This window comes from Prenolepis imparis, unplaced genomic scaffold, assembly GCF_030444845.1.
Source record: "Prenolepis imparis isolate NDT839.2.m4 unplaced genomic scaffold, iyPreImpa1.0 SCAF_10, whole genome shotgun sequence".
In the NCBI taxonomy this organism is placed as follows: Eukaryota; Metazoa; Arthropoda; class Insecta; order Hymenoptera; family Formicidae; genus Prenolepis; species Prenolepis imparis.
Genome location: NW_028141168.1, coordinates 13,618,877 through 13,637,290, shown reverse-complemented (window position 1 = coordinate 13,637,290; position 18,414 = coordinate 13,618,877). Strand labels below are relative to the sequence as shown.

Here is an 18,414-nt window from a genome sequence, read left to right as displayed (position 1 = left end):
ACTTGTAAAAGAACTTGCCGTTCTTTTCGATATAAAGCAAATAATAAATCATCCCCATTTTAATAATTTTTTTCAAATTTTTATGCGAAAATATTTGGAAAGAATTATTGAATTATTATGGAAAATAGCAAAAATCGCATAGAAAACAAATGTTCAAAAAATGATAACTTTAAATTATTTTAAAAAAAAATACTGAAAGTATTATACTCTTAATTTATTTAACAAATATATGATGTTATCAGCAATATATTAAATAAACATTATATTATATACTCTAAATTATTATATACTACTGTACTATTAATATAATAAACATATCTAAATAAATATTAAACTCTATGATACCAATTAACTTTAAAAAAAAATTATCGAATAAAATAGAATACGCGAGTAAAATTGTGACCCTAAATATTTTGTCAAAAATATAAAACAGCATATTTTCGTAACATCAAATATATACGTAATGACATTAAATATGGATAATATGTACAAAACTAATTAAAAAATAGCGACATAAGTAACGATTATAATAATCGCTATTTCAAAGCGGAGACATAAAAGAGTAAAAGAGACATCAAAACTGAACCGGTTGTTTCGAAACATTATCATTTGCATATGAAAAGTTGATTCGGTCCATTTATCTTAAATAAACATAATTGGCGTGAAAATTTTCGTCTGAAGGAATTTTTATGATAAATTATCATGAGCCTTATTATTAGAAAACGAGCAATTCTATGGTACTAAAGTAATTTCTATGTACAAATATCGAACATTTATCTCTTTATATTTTCAAGCGGCAGAATATTATTTCAAAATATAGATTTTTTTTACGAAATCAGATATAATTTTAAGCGGTAACGAAATTTTTCACGCTGTGTCTTCTTCCTCATATGATAACGTATCACAAAAGCATATTACACGTATCAAGCATCGAAGATTGATTTCTAATTCTGGCGACTTGTTAAACTGTAGCGCATTGAAAGGGTAAAAAAAAAAAACAAACAAACTGGTTAAACGGCGATAATCGACGACAAAGCAAGCTATAGGGCAAAACACTTATCACGACACCACACCAGTGTTAATATTGTTTCCTCCCACTTTTTCTCTCCCTGTCTCACGTTAATTACCGCAAACTTTTCCATGACACTCCCAGATCCCTGGATCCGCAAGCAGCAGAAAAAAAGAGGTATGGGAAATCTTTGTTAGCCACGAGAGTTGTGACAATATCGCGACAATTAGTTTCTCAAGAGGGTAATGAGCGAAATGGTACAATTACACATATTTAGGGGCGAGAATCGTGCAGGTACCGAGAGAATATTATACTATTAGATCATTATCATATTAGGCTCATTGTTTGATATACGTTTTATCCTAATCCACTTTTTTTTCTTCAAAACAGAGATGCATTTCCATCATTATTTTTAATTAAACTAAGACAACTATTGAAAGATTACACAATAAAAATTATAATGTATAAATAAATATAAAATCTAATCAAATATAATATTAATTTTACTCTTCTTTCGGAAATAACGTAAATTTACTGTCAAATACATCTCGCAATTTTCTAAGACATTTCTTTCCTTTATTATATTTTTTTTGCATCAATTTGTTATTGTTATTTCCTACAGATATTCATTTTAATTTTTTGATGCATTACACCGAAAGAAAAGTGTGTGTATGATATTTGCCACTCTCTATAATAAAATAATTATAATTAAAAGTTTCCCCTATTTTTATAATTATTACTACTATAATGTTCGTAATAATAACCCCTTATACCCCTTATATAGAGTTGACGTTATAAATAACTATAACTATTTTTTTTCTGTCAGTATAATATAACTGTGTAATATAGATATCATATAAATTATAAATATAACTCATATATACACGCATCTCCTACACGTTTTATTTATACATCTATGTAATTTCGTATCATGTTTTTTTACACTCTCGAGAGAGTGCGTGACGTTTTTGCGTCAATATATCCTGATCTCTCTCGGTACATGCGTCACTGGAGATGAATCGAAAATCAAAAGCTGTTAGTAAAGGGGTGGATAAGCGGGAAAATAATACGAAGCGCTCCGCGCCGCAGGCGTCAGCCGCCTGAGCTTGGGGCCTCTCTGTTTCTTTCGTTGACTTACTATGATTAATGCCGGGCTCGGAGTCTAGGTGGGCGGCCGCCAAAAGTCAGCACCGAAAATAAAAGAATTTTCAGCATTAGATCACAGAATCGACTGTGGCGTGTCTTTCGTCCTTGCTCCGTGAGATTTCTTTTTACGCTCGTATACCGAACGGCAGGTAAAAGGCGAAAAGCCGATCGAACGATTGAGATGCGTAAAAAATAAAATTGGATTTATAGTGAAAAAAAAAAAAAAAAAAACAAGTGTGCAAATTGGAAACTTGCACATTGCTTCCTCACCATTCTATTTCGCTCATTAATCTTTCTCTATGCTAGCTAGTTTTTCAATTTTGGCTTCCTCATAGAGGAAGCTTAATGAGCGAAATAGAATGGTGAGGAAGCAATGTGCAAGTTTCCAATTTGCACACTTGTTTTATATAAAATAACATTTTTTGTCACGTATATATATGTGTGTATGTATGTATGTATGTATGTATGTACTTCCTTTTGTATGTTCCTTTCGTATGTTTCTTTCGTAAAATTTTCATTTTTTGAAAAATTTAAAATTTCATAAAAAATAAATCCCTTTACCGATTTTCGTCAAATTTAATACCAACCAACCTTTAATGATAATCTATTCATGTAAAAAAATTTAAACCGATATCTCAAAATTTACGGAAATTAGAGCAATCACGCCCTTTTTTTTAAAAATTCAAAATTTTATAAAAAAAGAACCACTTAGCCGATTCAAGCCAAATTCAATACCAACCAACCTTTAATGATAATCTATTTGTATAAAAAAATTTAACCCGATATCTCAAAATTTACGGAAGTTAGAGAAATCACGCCATTTTTAAAAAAAGTTAAAATTGGATTAAAATCTAAAACACTTTATGAATTTTTCTAAAAATTACAGTAAATAAAAGTGTTGTACTACTTTACTTGTGTGCAAAATTAAAGCGCTGTAGCTCAAGCAGTTCTTGAGTTATGGACGTTTGAAAAATCCGTAGATGGATACATACATACATACAGACATTTTGTAAAAATGTGATTTTTCGATGTTTTGGAACATTCTAAACACATTGGCATAGAAATCCGAAAAAAAAATTTTTTCACGAAAACAAAGCTTCCTCTATGAGGAAGCAAAAACGATATATTGTTCTCAGATTTGTTTTATAATTTAGATTTTAGTTTTGAGGGACCAGGTAGATTTGCAGATAAAATTTTTAAATACGTCAAATTTGCATAATATTAGGTGTGTAATATAGTCGCGTCATTATTTTTTAAAATTACAATTATTTGTAAATTTATGGAAAAATTTTGTATCAATTACATAATTTAGGAATTTTAGCAGAGAATTAAATATTCCATTTTTTTGCAGTTAGTTTCATATAAATTTTGTGCTGAGATCGTGAAATTTAATCTGTGGAGCTTAATTCTGATTCTATTCAATATTGAAAGAAAAGAAATTGCAATGTACGCGAGACTTTTGTAAAATTTTCGCCAAGAAATGATTGAGTTCACCAACTCATCAAAGTATCAAAAATGTTGAAAAAAAAAAAATAATAATAATAATAACAGCTGCGGAACATTCTATACATTCGGGAAGCAACGTCCCGATCGGAATGGTTTGAAATGTCCATAGTGGCGAGTCGGCGAAACAAGCGAGCTTATTTTCTCTTGTGCATGCGAAACGATCAGGAATGTGCTGGCTGTGAACAAAAGTAAGACGATAATGCAGCCGATGCGATAGCATGCAGTCGTACCGTAGGCGAGTGTTCTCGTTTTATAGATTTTTTTTACTCTCTTATACACTTATACATGTATAAATTTCGCGCGATCGGCGATCAAGAAGAAACGTCAAGAAGAAATCTGTGATACGCTGAAAAAGGTCAGATCTTCTCGAGATTCATGCATGCACAATCGAGATTTCTTTCTCAGCCGATCGTTATATAATTTTTTAAAAGACTTGTTTAACATTAAAATACCAATTATCTGATTTAAAGCGATATTAGTGACCGATTTTAGAAGTTGATTAATTTTAACCGCACTCTTTGTTTTTCTAGGAGAGACTCAGATAAATTAAGATTCTTAAAAAAGTAGCTCGTCTTTATATACATATATTTATAAATTTATTCAAAAGCTAAGAGCCTAACGCGTCATTCAATATTAAATTATTCTCTAGAGTCAGGTTTCTATTTACATTTTCTCTCTAGAAAGAAAATCACCCTCAATTCATCAAAGAATACACCCTCTATCACCATTTCATTGACCATCTTCCATGTTATTTACGCACTACTTTAATTCGATCCAAATTTACTGTACAAAGTATTAGATACGTGCCTTATATACTTATTACATATATCTACAAGCTATGTACATGTAAATGTATAACAACTCGATCTAATAGAGACTATTAAAAAATCAGTCAGATAACACGAGAACTCAATTGCGTCGATTGCGAGTTCTCTATTCGATCTGCAAGGATTAGTTTGTATCAATTGCGACCGCGACAAAGCGCGATAATGACCGTCGACCACAAAGTTGGCCGCGATAAGATTGATTCAGTTCCTCGAAATGTTTAGGATCGTACAATACCTTTATGCAGAATATGTTGCGTCGAAACCCCATCGCTTTCTTGGTTTGCCTTAGATATTAAAATCGACCAAGAAAATTGCTAAAAAAAATTAAGATCCTAAGGAAGGTCTACGATCTATCAAATTTTCACTAAACAAAGTGTCGCTCCGAAACTTGGAGATTTACAGCTTACTTGAGAAAAGACGTGACAGCTCTGCAAGGACGGGAGGGAAGATATCTAATAAAAAATCTAATATTTTTTTTATCCAGGGTACGTGCTTAGATTCTGCGCTCGCGAGATGAGTCACGCGCGGGCAAGTCGGCTCGCGTGACTCAAGAGAATCAGAAAGGAGACTCGGTCCGATAAGTGGATCGTTTGTCTGGAAAAGGAGAGGTCCTCTTCGTGCGCGCGTGTCTCTCCGATTCTGTCCTCTTCCCTCTATATCCCTGAGCTGTCGCGAGAGCAACGTGTAGTATGAGCGACGCAATACAGATCGATTAGGCTTAATCGACGTATAAACAAGCGTCCATCCTCTCGCTCGAGAGAGAAAGAGAGAGCCGTAAAACGTAAGAGAGTGCGACTTATGGCAATCGAAAATGTATTGAGGCTCTGCCGCGACCGACCTTCGATCGAGATGGAAAGAGGTAGGCTTCGATTCACGTGAATCTTCGAAAGGAATAAAGGTTTGCCTCAATTTGTATCTGTCCTCCTTTTCTTGCAGTAACTCTTTTTGGAGTTTTCGAGTCTATAAATCGGAGCAAAATCGACACTGACACATCCTATTTAATGTTCTTCTTTTTCATTTTTGTCCAAATTATGACTCTTTCTATTTATATATTTAAATACCTTTTTATTTTAATATATTTTCTAGTTATGATGTAAAACAGTTTCTAAAATTACTGTTCTTTCACTCCTACTGTTATTTCTCGAGTGACAAATTTAATATTCACAGCATAAAATATGTAATCTTTTTTTTTAAGAGCGAGACTACTTGTGTATATCCTGTGCATACTATTTTTTGCTAATCCCCGACATTATACAATCTGTCTAAAATGTCTGCGAGGGACTGAATTACTGTTTACGTTCAACATATGGTCTCTCGCGGTTATTTCTTCTTAAATTTTTATCCGTTTCGCGAGCGCCATATGACTTATAAAAATTTACAAAAACGAGACTCGCAAAGCAGCTAAGATGTGAGGTAAACATACAGGAATGAGAAATGGATGTTATCAAATGGAGCTTATAGAGCTACATTCTTTTTATATATATTTGCCTTCTATCCAGAACCTCGGCATAATTTGCGATTCATAAAAAAACAGCTCGCTCCTTGCATCTTTTTTCGATTTATTAATAACGTTGCGCTTCGCGCGATGGTTCGGATTATATTTCTTCAAGTATCCCGGCGAAACGCGCGCGAGAACAAAGAAGCCACTGTACACGAACCTGTATGGCAGAGGCTCTCAAGAATCTTATGTATGTATATGTGTATACGTAAGCTCGATCCTTAATAAATATTTAAAAAATTCTCGAGCGCTCCTTGCGTCTCTAAACGATGTTAATTTATCGCATAACGAGAATTAGACATTTACAATTAAATTTTTTTTTAAATGCAACACTTGCATCTTTCTTAAAAAATAATTATAATCCACAAGACGGATGACATTTGACGTGTGTCGTCTTAGAGTTCAAAATTGACGGTATTAAAACGTGTTCAACACCGATAATGCAAAGAATCTTAATGAGCTTCACACAAATCGCTCGTTTTTCGCCGTAGATCGAGGGGAAATTCGTCTACAACGAATATGGAATTTGCGATATCGCGTGGTAAGGACGTCACGACTCGGATATTGAGGTTACACTTCCGGCGTCAACGACAGCGAGATTTTCCGAGCCTCGAAAAGGCTGACGCGATCGCGGTGAGCGAACAGCGATGACTCGATCACGTGAAATTTCGACGCTTTCAGCGCTGATAATTTATATTCTAATCGCGCACGACGAGCGAATGTGATCATCCGGCTATAAAGTCTATATAACATTAAACACTTTACGCTCTTATCAAAGTTGACTCAACATAACGATCTATGACAGTTATCCAAGCTGCATAGTTGCCGCATATAACTGCTAGTTATACATATTACAAACTTTTTCTTTAAAACAACTGATTTCTCTCATTATTTAGCGAATAAAAGAATTGAGGTAAGATCATAAAAAAATAATATTTTACGAGATATTTCGTGATTTATGTCAATTGTGGCAATTAAAAATATCTCGTAAACTATTCACCTTTGATCATCCTACTCTTATAACATTTTATATTAAATATTGCAAGGAATCGATTAATATAAAAAAAGGTGATTTGATTTAAAAAAAACTAAGACCTTTAAATTTTCTTGAAAAACGCCAAGAATATGTCTAAAACCTTGTAATTTCCAGATATTTATCTTGAGATTAAAATAAATCACTCTGTATAAGAAAGCCATATCTTTGAGATATTCTCGGTAAAAAAATAAAGATTGTTATGTATTAAATAATGTTAAAAATATTAAGGTTAAAATGTCGAGCTTGTTTATCCAGATTTCTTGGGTTAAAAATATGCGTTTGTACATTGATCGTATTAGCCATATAAGCTGAGCTTTCATTTCAAATCTAGGAAATAAGTATGTTTCACGAGACGTATCGACTAAAAAAAAAATAAATAAAGAATGCACCAAATAATTGGCTAAACACGTTCATGGTCGAGCATTGTAATCGTACATAATCACGATCGTTCCGGTAACACGCCCCTATGATTAAATCTATTCACCGAGTAGCGAATCATTTGTAGTGGTTTCTTGTTGATATTGTCTGCTATTGGTCATTAACCTTGACGACGTATTGCGAGCAGATGTTTATATGTAAACATAATTGCATAGGATAACTGCAATCTTTCACGATTATTATCATTTTAAGATGAAAAAAAAAATGTAGAAAGGCGCGATACGTGAAACAAGACGGTATTTATTAGAGAAATTAAGTTAATAAATACCATATTGCTCCAGCTACACCTGCTTCAAATTATAGTTATTGCATTACATCCTGTACTGATAACTTCCCATAAAAACAACGTTCCGTTAACAGTCTATATGTGTCGAATATTTCCACCGATTTAAATATTAAAAAAAATACATTGTCAAAAAAATCCACAAGCTTCGACGATAAGCTCGACATCACCATATTTTATGAATAAAATATATTACGAAGAAGCTTCGCTTTGAAATCAATTTAAAATAGGCGTGTTTCCGAACATGAAGATAGACCTCTCTTCGCAAAAATCAAGATGAACATTCTTCGCATTTACGTGATTTCTCTAGTGGAGTTTATCTCGGAAGGTTAAATGTGATTTTCCTCTCGTGCGTAAACCGCGATGCAGTTCAATTAATCTCGTGCGCGTATCTTTTTGCCGAGCAAACGCGTATGCGTGAAATATTATACAATGGATTCGCGAGCGTCAATCAACGAGCATGCAATTGTGACTTACCGCGTTAGACTTGGGTTTCGACGCGGCCACATAGGCCAAGTATTGAATCACTTTCTTCGTGTTCTCGGTCTTGCCGGCGCCGGACTCGCCGGTGCACAAAATCGACTGGTCCTCGCGATCTGCAACAAGTACGGAATAACAATTGAATTGCATATAAATACTCTCTCTCTCTGCTTTCTATAAATGAGAATATGACATTTAAGGCTCCTGGGTGCTCACCGCGGCCATATTGGATTGTGACGTCAAAAGCGAGAAAGCACACGCTGAAAATTCTTAGATGCCATTTTTTAATGAAAAGATATTTCGATTAAACAGCACTTCAGATGGCTTTAGCACACTCTTAAAAAACCCCGAAAACTATCCTTTTCCCTTTATAATCAATCAACAGCTGTAAAATGATCGAGATATCAGACTTTGACATGCGGAATGACTGCGCATGTGCAAAGACCAGACGGACTGGGCTTCATAATATTACATTTTACAGCTGTTGATTGATTATAAAGGGGAAAGGATAGTTTTCGGGAAAGGATAGTTTTTAAGAGTATGCCATCTGAAGTGCTGTTTCATCGAAATATATTTTTATTTCGAAATGGCATCTAAGAAATTTTAGCGTGTGTTTTCTCGCCTCTGACGTCACGATTTCGACATGGTCGACAAGGAGCCAGGAGCCTTAACTCCAATAGAGAATATATAAATGAGAATATTTATATGCGCTAGAACATATAGATTCACTTTATTTATAATGTAATGTATATATTGCACATGAAAAAATATATCAAGCTGAAAAATAATTATGTATGATGAAGCAAAACTTTGCAAAAATATCGTTGATGAAATGATTTGGAAAAAATCAGGCAAAGCAACTATTTGACGATTATACCTTTTGTTCCTTCTTGTTATGCAACAAGATTAAAATAATTGATAATTAAACTTCGTATAAACAAAAAGAGAGAGAAAACATATTTATATATTTTATATATTTAAGATAAATTTTTATAATTAATTTTTAAAAATATTTAATTATATTTTATGTATATTTTATATTAACGCAATTTATGCTCAAACACAAGCTACATTTTGTCGGCTTAAAATTATTTTTTCCAACGTTAAGTTTTAATATACTGACTATACCAATATGTATAATAATACATATGTTATGGTTTTTGATAAGCAGTTCAAGAAAGTTCTAATTACCTTGCAACATGGAGCGATAAGCCGTATCTGTAATGGCAAAGACGTGCGGCGGCACTTCGTGTCTCTTGATGCCTTTGTACCTTTCCATAATCTTCTCTGTGTATATCGGCAGTCTCTTATAAGGGTTTACTACGACGCAGAAGAGGCCAGAGTATGTCTGTAAAAAAAAAATTTAACGATTTACATTGATTATATCAAAACATTTCATATCGCTAATATTTATAAAATCTATAAATTTTTAACACTTAGATTCTTCAACCTTTTATAAAAGCAATTTTTCCTGGGATAAATTTATGCAAAAATTCCGGCTCATTCATTAATCAATGAACTAAGTTTTATCTCTATCTATGAGTCATATCTTTCGACGTGCGAATAAATGAAAAACAAAAGTATATTTCAGGTTCTTCTACGACAATTATCGAGCAGCAGCTTCGCTCTTTTATTCATATCTCTCGAATCTAAATAAAAGCGAAAGCGTTCACTTTCCGTTCTATTCATGCGACCTAATTGTTTCGGAGAGCATTGTTTCCGCTGACACCGAGAAGCATTCCAGGAATTCTTTCGCGATAGCGCGAGAAGGAATACGAACGGCACGTGAAGCTCGATGGAATGTCCGATCAATGACGTCATGTTCTCTATGCCGTGCCGATGCGCGAGCAAAACGGAGAAACGAAGAGAGTAAGAGAAAGAGATCGATATATACATGTAGGTATATATATGCATATACATGTAGACAAACACACGCAATTTTCTGATGGTGTTCGCCGTTCGCTGGCGTCTTCTACCTCCACGCTCCCTTTCTCGCTCGCGGCCTCTTGATTCTCTCGCACTTTGGTTAGCACGTTTCTCTCCGCACCGATACGCATGCGGGCTGGCTAACGTTATTGTACGGTGGTCCTGAAACCGAGAGCCTTGACTCTCGCTCACAAAACGAGCCGTGCCATTTCCGAGAAATTGACTCGACAAAAATATTCGGGACTCCAAGGACCCACGTAAAAATTCTGTGCATGCTGTGTATCTCCGACTATTAGATAATTCCAGTATAGTCTCATCGAGGATGCGTGAATTGAATTGTGAAGGAATGTCAAGGCGAGAAAATGCAACAATCGTGCGTTATATTTTTTTAAACCTCTCGATTTCGAGATAAAGAATTGCTTGCAAGAATATAATCACGTGTCACTCCGTTATATTCTATTATGTTTGTGCGATTTCATCCTTTTAGAGAGAAAGTCTTAATCTTAAAATCTAGGAATTTAAGAGCAATCGGTTGACAGATATTATTTAAATGCGAATTATTGCACTGATCGTGTAACACTTCGTTCATTTAATATTTATTTGAAATTCCTACTTAATTCCCGTCAGACAGAATATTTAAATCTTTAATTAAGATATTATAAATGATAATGGCGTATTATAGCTATCCGATTAGATTTAATAAGATTCTTAATACATCAGAATTTTTACGTGGAATAATTATTGTTATCGTATTGTGGATTTTCCTACTTTGAGATAATTCACTTATAAAATACAAACTATTGTTTTAAGACACTTCCTGTAATTTTACGATAAGATAGAATCTTATCTACCGGCTATATATTTAATCTGATAAAAAATTACACTTAATTTAAATTATGAAATCAAACCGATATCGAATCAATCATCAACATATTATATATTTAGTATTATTATTTGAAAGGTAAAATAAATTTGAATAATGTCCTTTATGTATATGTGTATTATACATATATTGTGTGTATTTAAAACATCTTTTTATGATTTTTAATTTTAACAAATTTTTTAAAAATTGAAAAAGTTAAAAATAAATTAAACATTTTTTAAAACAGTCTATTAAAATCAAAAATATTTATGACATGAAGAATGTTTCGCGTCACTGTGTGTGTGTGTGCTATAAGAATATATTAACAAGCAAATATATGATGTCTCAGCGACAGACAGGCCGCCCCTATGTCGAGAATAATGAAGGGACGCGTAATCTGTCGAGCGCGCGCTATCAAAACGGAGCAAAGTTATTTAACCTTTTATCAATGCGAACGCAAGTACATGCAAATGGCACCAGCCACAATTGTCTCATAAGCCGTAAAATGATGTTTACGTATTTCTCCTCCGCGGGTACTATATAGCAGCATTGTCTTTTCTCTTCGTGACGTGAACTTTCTCTAAATAAATCGCATAAATTGCAAACTATGTAAGCCGTGGATAGAAAGAAACTTACTCTTCATTATATAATTGTATACATAAAAAATATATCGCGTTGTCATACTTCTTTAAAATATAAAAAAAGATTAACAACTCGCAATAAAGTAAAGTAATTTCTTTAGATAAGAATTAATCTCGATAAGATTAATTTGCATCATTTATGTATATATACATCGTATATATATATTTTATGCAGAACGAGACACCGCCTACGCCTAAACGTGAATTATCGTTGTTTACGTGCAAAAACGTCCAACGTCGATTATAATCGTCGCAACAGTTGTAAGCGATACTCGTCGGTCCAGCGAAGCGAGTAGGTGTTAATATAAACGCGCGACATTCTCTCGCTTTTATCCGCCTTCCATCAAACGCTGGCTCGCTCGCACATGATGACTCGCGCTTAATTGCGCGACTCTACTCGAATTGTTCGCATCATCATTAAGAGCGGCTGGACAATTACTCGGGGAGATGGTTAGCCGCGCCTATATACACCCGGGTTTCGATCTGGATGGCGCGTTTCTAGCCTGCATCTCCGGCACATTTTTTTTTTCGACTCATCTCGTCACTCTCGATGTTCCCACAGCGTGTATATACATATAATGACTTTCAAAGGTCGTGACGAATCATCATCACCGTTCGCCACCAGAATTGCCTACAGAACCGTGATTCACGCACACGTTTCGCTTTTTCCCCGGTCCGGATTCTCGCGCTACTCGCGTCATCCTTCGTGGAAGAAGCCACCCGGAACCGGCGTACAACACACCGGGTTTATTTATTCTCTCTACGGTGTGATTTCCATCACGTTAATTTACTGCGTACTTTCGTAACTTTTCCCATTATGGACTGGTAAACGGCGGTCGTCGCAGTTAATCGAGAGACCATCTCATTCCTCCGTCTAATTTCATATGCGGGATGAGATGGAGAATGAGAGAGTCGAGTTCTAAGTTAACTTCAATTTAATGTCTATGGAAACATGGAGAGCCATTCGTTTTAAAACATATATAGCTGTTTCCTCATACGACCTGTCAGTAACATTATTGCTCCAACCTTCTGCGCGACACATGATCGATCGATAAAATGAATCAAACAAAATTGAGCGAATAGTTTTAATTGTTCGTATTGCCATCTGATGATTCTGTCTTATTTTATGTCACTATGACATATTTTATGAGTTTTGCATTGCATTTTAGCAGCGTATCATCTATAATTGAGTTTAAAGGTAAATTGAGAGTCTAATTCCAAGTATTTTTAATATTTTTTAATATATATATACGCTGCAAAGTACCAAGGAGAATCCAAGAAGTCAGATTTTTCATTGATCCAATATTTCTTTACAGCTATTCAGTGTGTCGAGAAATAAATGCTTTGAGGAATCTCGACTAGAAACGATGATTGGTCTCCCGTACATATATGTCCTAGAAAAATTCATAAGCTTCCTCCTTGACATCATTAGACGAAGAAGCATCGTCGTGCTCGTCCGCGTTAACGGAACTTATTAAGCGATTTATTACGATTCGCGGATAAAATTACTCGCGGATCGATCGCGGTTTTTGACGCGGGCGCGACGATTTTCACGAATTTCATCGCGAACCGTGAACACACGAAACGGAAACGCCTTTGTCCCCTTTTTCCGAGGCAGGACTGCACTCGGAGGTCCTCGAAAACCGGTCTCGGGTACTCTCGGGTGTCATCGACCCTGCCCAACATTCCTGTTTATGCCTCGCCGACGCGCGACGTGACGGGAGCCTCTTCTAAGCAAATCGGCAGCCAGTCGGCGCAATCGCGACATGCGTTACGTCTCACGAAACTGACATCTTTCGTTGCAAGGAGGATGTAGCAGTAATCTCCAAATGCACGCGGAAGCATACCGTCAATACAATTTACAAGGTCCAGAGGAGCGAAGAGAGATAGGTGCGGACGGCGAGACTGTGTTTCGGAATTAGCGAAAAGTGGACGTGCATAAAACGTCACTCTCTAAAATATATATTTAGAGAGAATCATTTTTTTTCTTATAAATCAATGTCTCAAAGAATATTATAAATCATAATATTCTTCGATATTATAAATTATAATATTGTAATTAATATTAATTTTCTTTTTATAATAATTACATTCTTTTAAATTACACTTGAGAGAATTTTCTCTTAGAATTTACCCTGAAAATCGTGATAATCGTGGGACAATATAATATGAAAAGAATTTTATGAGAATTTCTCTGATTAATATATTTATGTTAATACTAAACTGTATAGTAAAATTAATCAAATATATTTTATATTTTATTGTGATAGATATTATTTTTATTGTGATAAATATATTAATCAGAGAAATTCTTATAAAGATCTTTACATACCATATTGTTCCACAATTACACCATGATTTTCAGGGTAAATTCTAAGAGAAAATTCTCTCTGTGTATAAATTATAATATTTCTTTTTAAATAATATATATAATATTATTTCTCTTAGAATATTATAAATGATAATATTATTAATTATAATATAAGTCACAGTAATGAGTAAATAATAAATAAATATCTTAAAAGAAATATATTCAATATACATTTTAAAAGAAACACTTTTGATTATTTTGATGCGAAAAATCATCTTTCTTGGTCACAAACTTTCAATTCATTGTTGGAATTCTTTCGATTATACTCAGGGATTTATATGCAATGACCCTCGAATATGTGTAGTATATCAAAATCGTGCCGTATCTCAGTGTGAATCACCTTCCACGGCAATCAAACTTAACGATGCGTCACACGCACTTATGCGGCATTTAGTTAGTTACGCCTCGCTTCGTATTTTCTATTATAGGACATCGCTGGAATTTTTTTACGGCATCCCTCCCGGGGTTGTGTGTTTCGTCAGAATTTTCTTTCGGGCCCCGTCGTAACGAACACACGACGACCGTAAAAGGCATCGGACTCGCCGCGTAGCGATACGGTACGATGATCGCACCGAGATGGTTTCGCGTCTTTAAGGCACCGGCGCGCGAGAGTAAGCGGGTTAAGGACGCTCGTCCTTATAAGGACTCGTCTTTGCCTTTTTTTTCTTTTCGTTGGACGCGTCTCCCTCTCGCTCTCGCCTCTTTTTTCGCCCGCGGCGCGATCGTCCTCGATCGAGACAAGATCGAAAGTCTCGATCCCGACGAGAGCTCGCTCGCTCGCGCGTGATCAAGTGCAATTTGTAACGAACGGTAAAAGCGTGATTGGAAGCGGTATGCTCTTTATTATTGCGGGTCAGAGTTGCGGCCTCGCGGAACAAGATCGTAAACCTCACGACAGAACCGCGAACGCTCCCAAAGCTATTTGCGAAATTAGCGTAAGTTCGTTATTAGCGTATATAATATGTCTCGTCCAATTTAATCGAAATTTCTGTCATTAAGTGACGGATATTGTTTCAAAGAATTTTATTAATATTTATAACTTATTTTAATTAATTTTATTTTGTTATAACAAATTAATTTTCAACAATTTCTTCGTTTTATTGTCATGAATTAAATGTTTATATACGCGTGTTTCTTAATTTCTGTCCTGAAAGAACCGTGAATCCATTTCTTTTTCTCGCGTTATCGTAAGTAAAATTACTGTCCGCGAAACAAGATCATAAATCTCACGGCAAAAGTCACATTTAAAGTCATTTACTAAATTTAGTATCAAGCGTGTGGACGCAGTACGTTCCTCGATTATGATTAAGCAATCCTTATCACTTATTATTGACAAGATATCAAAGAATTTAGTCTCGTTTTTTTTTCTTTTTTTTTTTTCTAAAAATAGCCCGCTGACCAAAACTTGTAGATGAAAAAATTACGTGAAAATAAAACTGATGCCTCGTTATGCAACTTAAAGAGCACATACAACCGGCTTTAAAAGGACGAAATCTTTCGCCTCCCCAGCCGCGACTTTCTAAAAATGGTACCGTCGCGTGCTGCAATAATTCTCCGGAACACAGAAACGTTTGCTAAAGCCGGCTCTAAGGTAATGCATTCACGTGTTAAATACATATTTGTGTACAGTTGTGACGCCAGAGAGAGAGAGATAGATGAGCGCATATAATTTCGACATATTGTCGCGCCGTCGTACTATATATTATCTCATCATCCCGAAATGACAATTGTACCACTTTGGCGAATATTTATTTCGAGCTCGGATTTAATCATCTGGTCCCAGACGGATACCTTCACTCGCCAAATATAATATTCGACACCTTTCGAAATCCATTTGCGTGACGAATTTTTAACGATGATACCATAACGCGCGATGCGTTCACTCGGCAAATATTTATATCAATGCAATACGGATATATGTCCGCCGTTTGCGGATGAAGTAACGATCACGTCAATGTCACAACATTGCAATTTTGCACACACGATATTGCACACGTAATTTTATGCGTCGATAATTTCGGTACGATAAATTCTATCGCATAAATACATATTTTATTTCGTCGTCGAATTCCATAAAAGTTAACATATTGCACTGACAATATCGGCATTACGTCATGACGTGTCGATGATGCGATATTTATCTTTGGTTCGACAAATAATTGGCCAGTGAACGGTCTCCTTGAACGTTGTTTGAAACCCGCTTAAAAGCCGTGTCGTATTACATATTGGAGATTGTGATTGTACGACGATTACGTATCGGAGATCGATAGTCGCCAATGAAGACAAGAATGAAGACGAAGCGAACGATGATTGAGATTAAAGATTCATATTTTTTTTTTCTTTTTATTCAGAGGCCTATTTGTGTCCAATCTTCAATTGTCACACACGATCGTAACATGAGATTCCAATTAATAAAACCCAAAGTAGAGGACTTGAATACTTTCACGTTCTACATATTATATTTTTATTTCTTTTTTTAGCAGAGAGTCCATTATGATATTTTTTATAAAAGTAAATATATAAATTTTTAAATAATATCTTTATAAAAAAATATATATTCTTTTCTACTTATAGCAGTTTTATTGCATTTATATATATTGATAGATTTAATTTAATTTTTCTTATATATATATATATATATATCCAATATTTGTCTATATCTTTATACAGAAAACTTTTATATTAAACATAATAAAATCGATTTTATATCAAATTATTATGTACAAAATTTATATTAAATAAAAAATAAAGATACGAGATACGCAAATATATATATATCTCAAAAACATAAAGAAAGAATTGAGGCACAATAGATTTTCACGCGGATATGTTTATGATGCGCGTGATAGATAGATAATTGAGTTTGCGTGAACATATAATAAGAAGCGCATAGGGGATGAGTAAGACATAAGTACGTAAGAGTAAAATGAACCACGAAGACGGTAGTTGTCGAACCGTTATAGTCCAGATACGGTCCATATACGGTATGCGCGGATAAAATCAATCGGATTCGCACCATATACGGGACGGGTGTAACGATGTATGTGTGCGCGAGTATTACGCAAGAGTGACGTTCTTTACGGCATTAAGTTACCTTATGCCTGGCAACAAAATTACGAAAAAGAAAAAAAAAATTGCTGACAAGAGCGCGCGAATTATGCTTCTTGACCTCACGAAAAATTCGCGTTCGAGCTTGCAATAATGTTTCCAGAGAGATACGGCGTGTCGCTAAATTGTGACGCGAGTAGAGAAGGTGACAAGTGCGGATGAGAAATAGAAAAAAATGGCAAAATTAAATATTACACGATTGTTTGCATTTTAAGCTTGATGCTCAGATTTTGCACACGACATTTAACACTGAAATAGCGGATATAAAATAAACGTTTGTACACAGAGAGAATTTTCTTTTAGAATTTACCTTTTGAAAATCATGGTAATCGTGGGAACATATGGTAAGGAAAGAATTTTATGAGAATTTCTTTGATTAATATTTATCACAATAAAAATAATAATATCTATTACAATAAAATATAAAATATGTTTGATTAATTTTACTATGCAGTTTAGTCAAATTAATCAAACATAATTTATATTTTATTGTGATAGCTATTAATCAGAGAAATTCTCATAATTCTTTCCATACTATGTTGTCCCACGATTACCATGATTTTCAGGATAAATTCTAAGAGAAAATTCTTTCAGCGTACGTTTAAGTACAAATTTATATACACAGCGCATAATTATCTCCTCACAATGACTAAATTTTTTATCGAATTGAAGCTGATTTAGTTTAAACAAAAATTATTATTTAAAAATTTAATATTAAAGTGTTATAATAAATAAAATTCACAATCATCCTTAATATCAGAAAATCTGAATTTTTTTCATTTCATAATCTTCTATCTGACCATTCTACTCATTATAAAAATAAATAATGAAATGTCACTTTTCAATATTCATTAACGTGTCATATATTATAAACGCGACAAATGTAGCGCTGTGTTAATCAAATTTAAATACATTAATATTTAAGTACAATTTAATATTTTCTACAAATAATTGTGTAAGGATATCACGGTAGGATTTTAGCAATATGTGATACTACTTTGTATTTATTACATTTTCAGATTCCTTCGCTCATACTCTCGCATCGAGATATGGTTGCATGTATCTCGAAAGCGAATGTCGTAACGATTGCATATCGATTATGCTGCTAGTCGAACGACGGCGGCCCTGAGACGGCCGAGGCGAGAATTCCGCGTAAATTCCGAAATGTTTCTGCTCTCGCGCGCGGTATCTCCGCAAAAGAAATTCCGCGTGCGGCCGCTATACGTAGCCGCGAATACTAATCGCGCATACTAATCGGGCTAATGCCGGAGGCCTCGTATCGT

General features: G+C 34.5%; 1 protein-coding gene across 5 annotated transcripts in view; it reads right to left on the bottom strand.

Moving 5' to 3' along the window:
* Window positions 1-18,414, bottom strand: part of Zip (myosin heavy chain 10) — a 34,569-nt gene that overhangs the window by 8,370 nt on the left and 7,785 nt on the right. For 3 of the 5 annotated variants that reach the window (XR_014426239.1, XR_014426240.1, XM_083048221.1), the window contains exons 2-5: window positions 9,415-9,571; window positions 8,221-8,339; window positions 2,148-2,171; window positions 1,128-1,157 (exon numbers count right to left, since the gene is read on the bottom strand). Coding sequence is in view for 3 of the 5 variants with exons in the window: in XM_083048221.1 (XP_082904347.1) it covers window positions 1,128-1,157; window positions 2,148-2,171; window positions 8,221-8,339; window positions 9,415-9,571 (330 nt within the window). In the remaining 2 variants the exon portion in view is untranslated. The remainder of the gene's footprint in view (window positions 1-1,127; window positions 1,158-2,147; window positions 2,172-8,220; window positions 8,340-9,414; window positions 9,572-18,414) is intronic. The other 2 variants (XM_083048222.1, XM_083048223.1) reach the window with 2 other exon arrangements.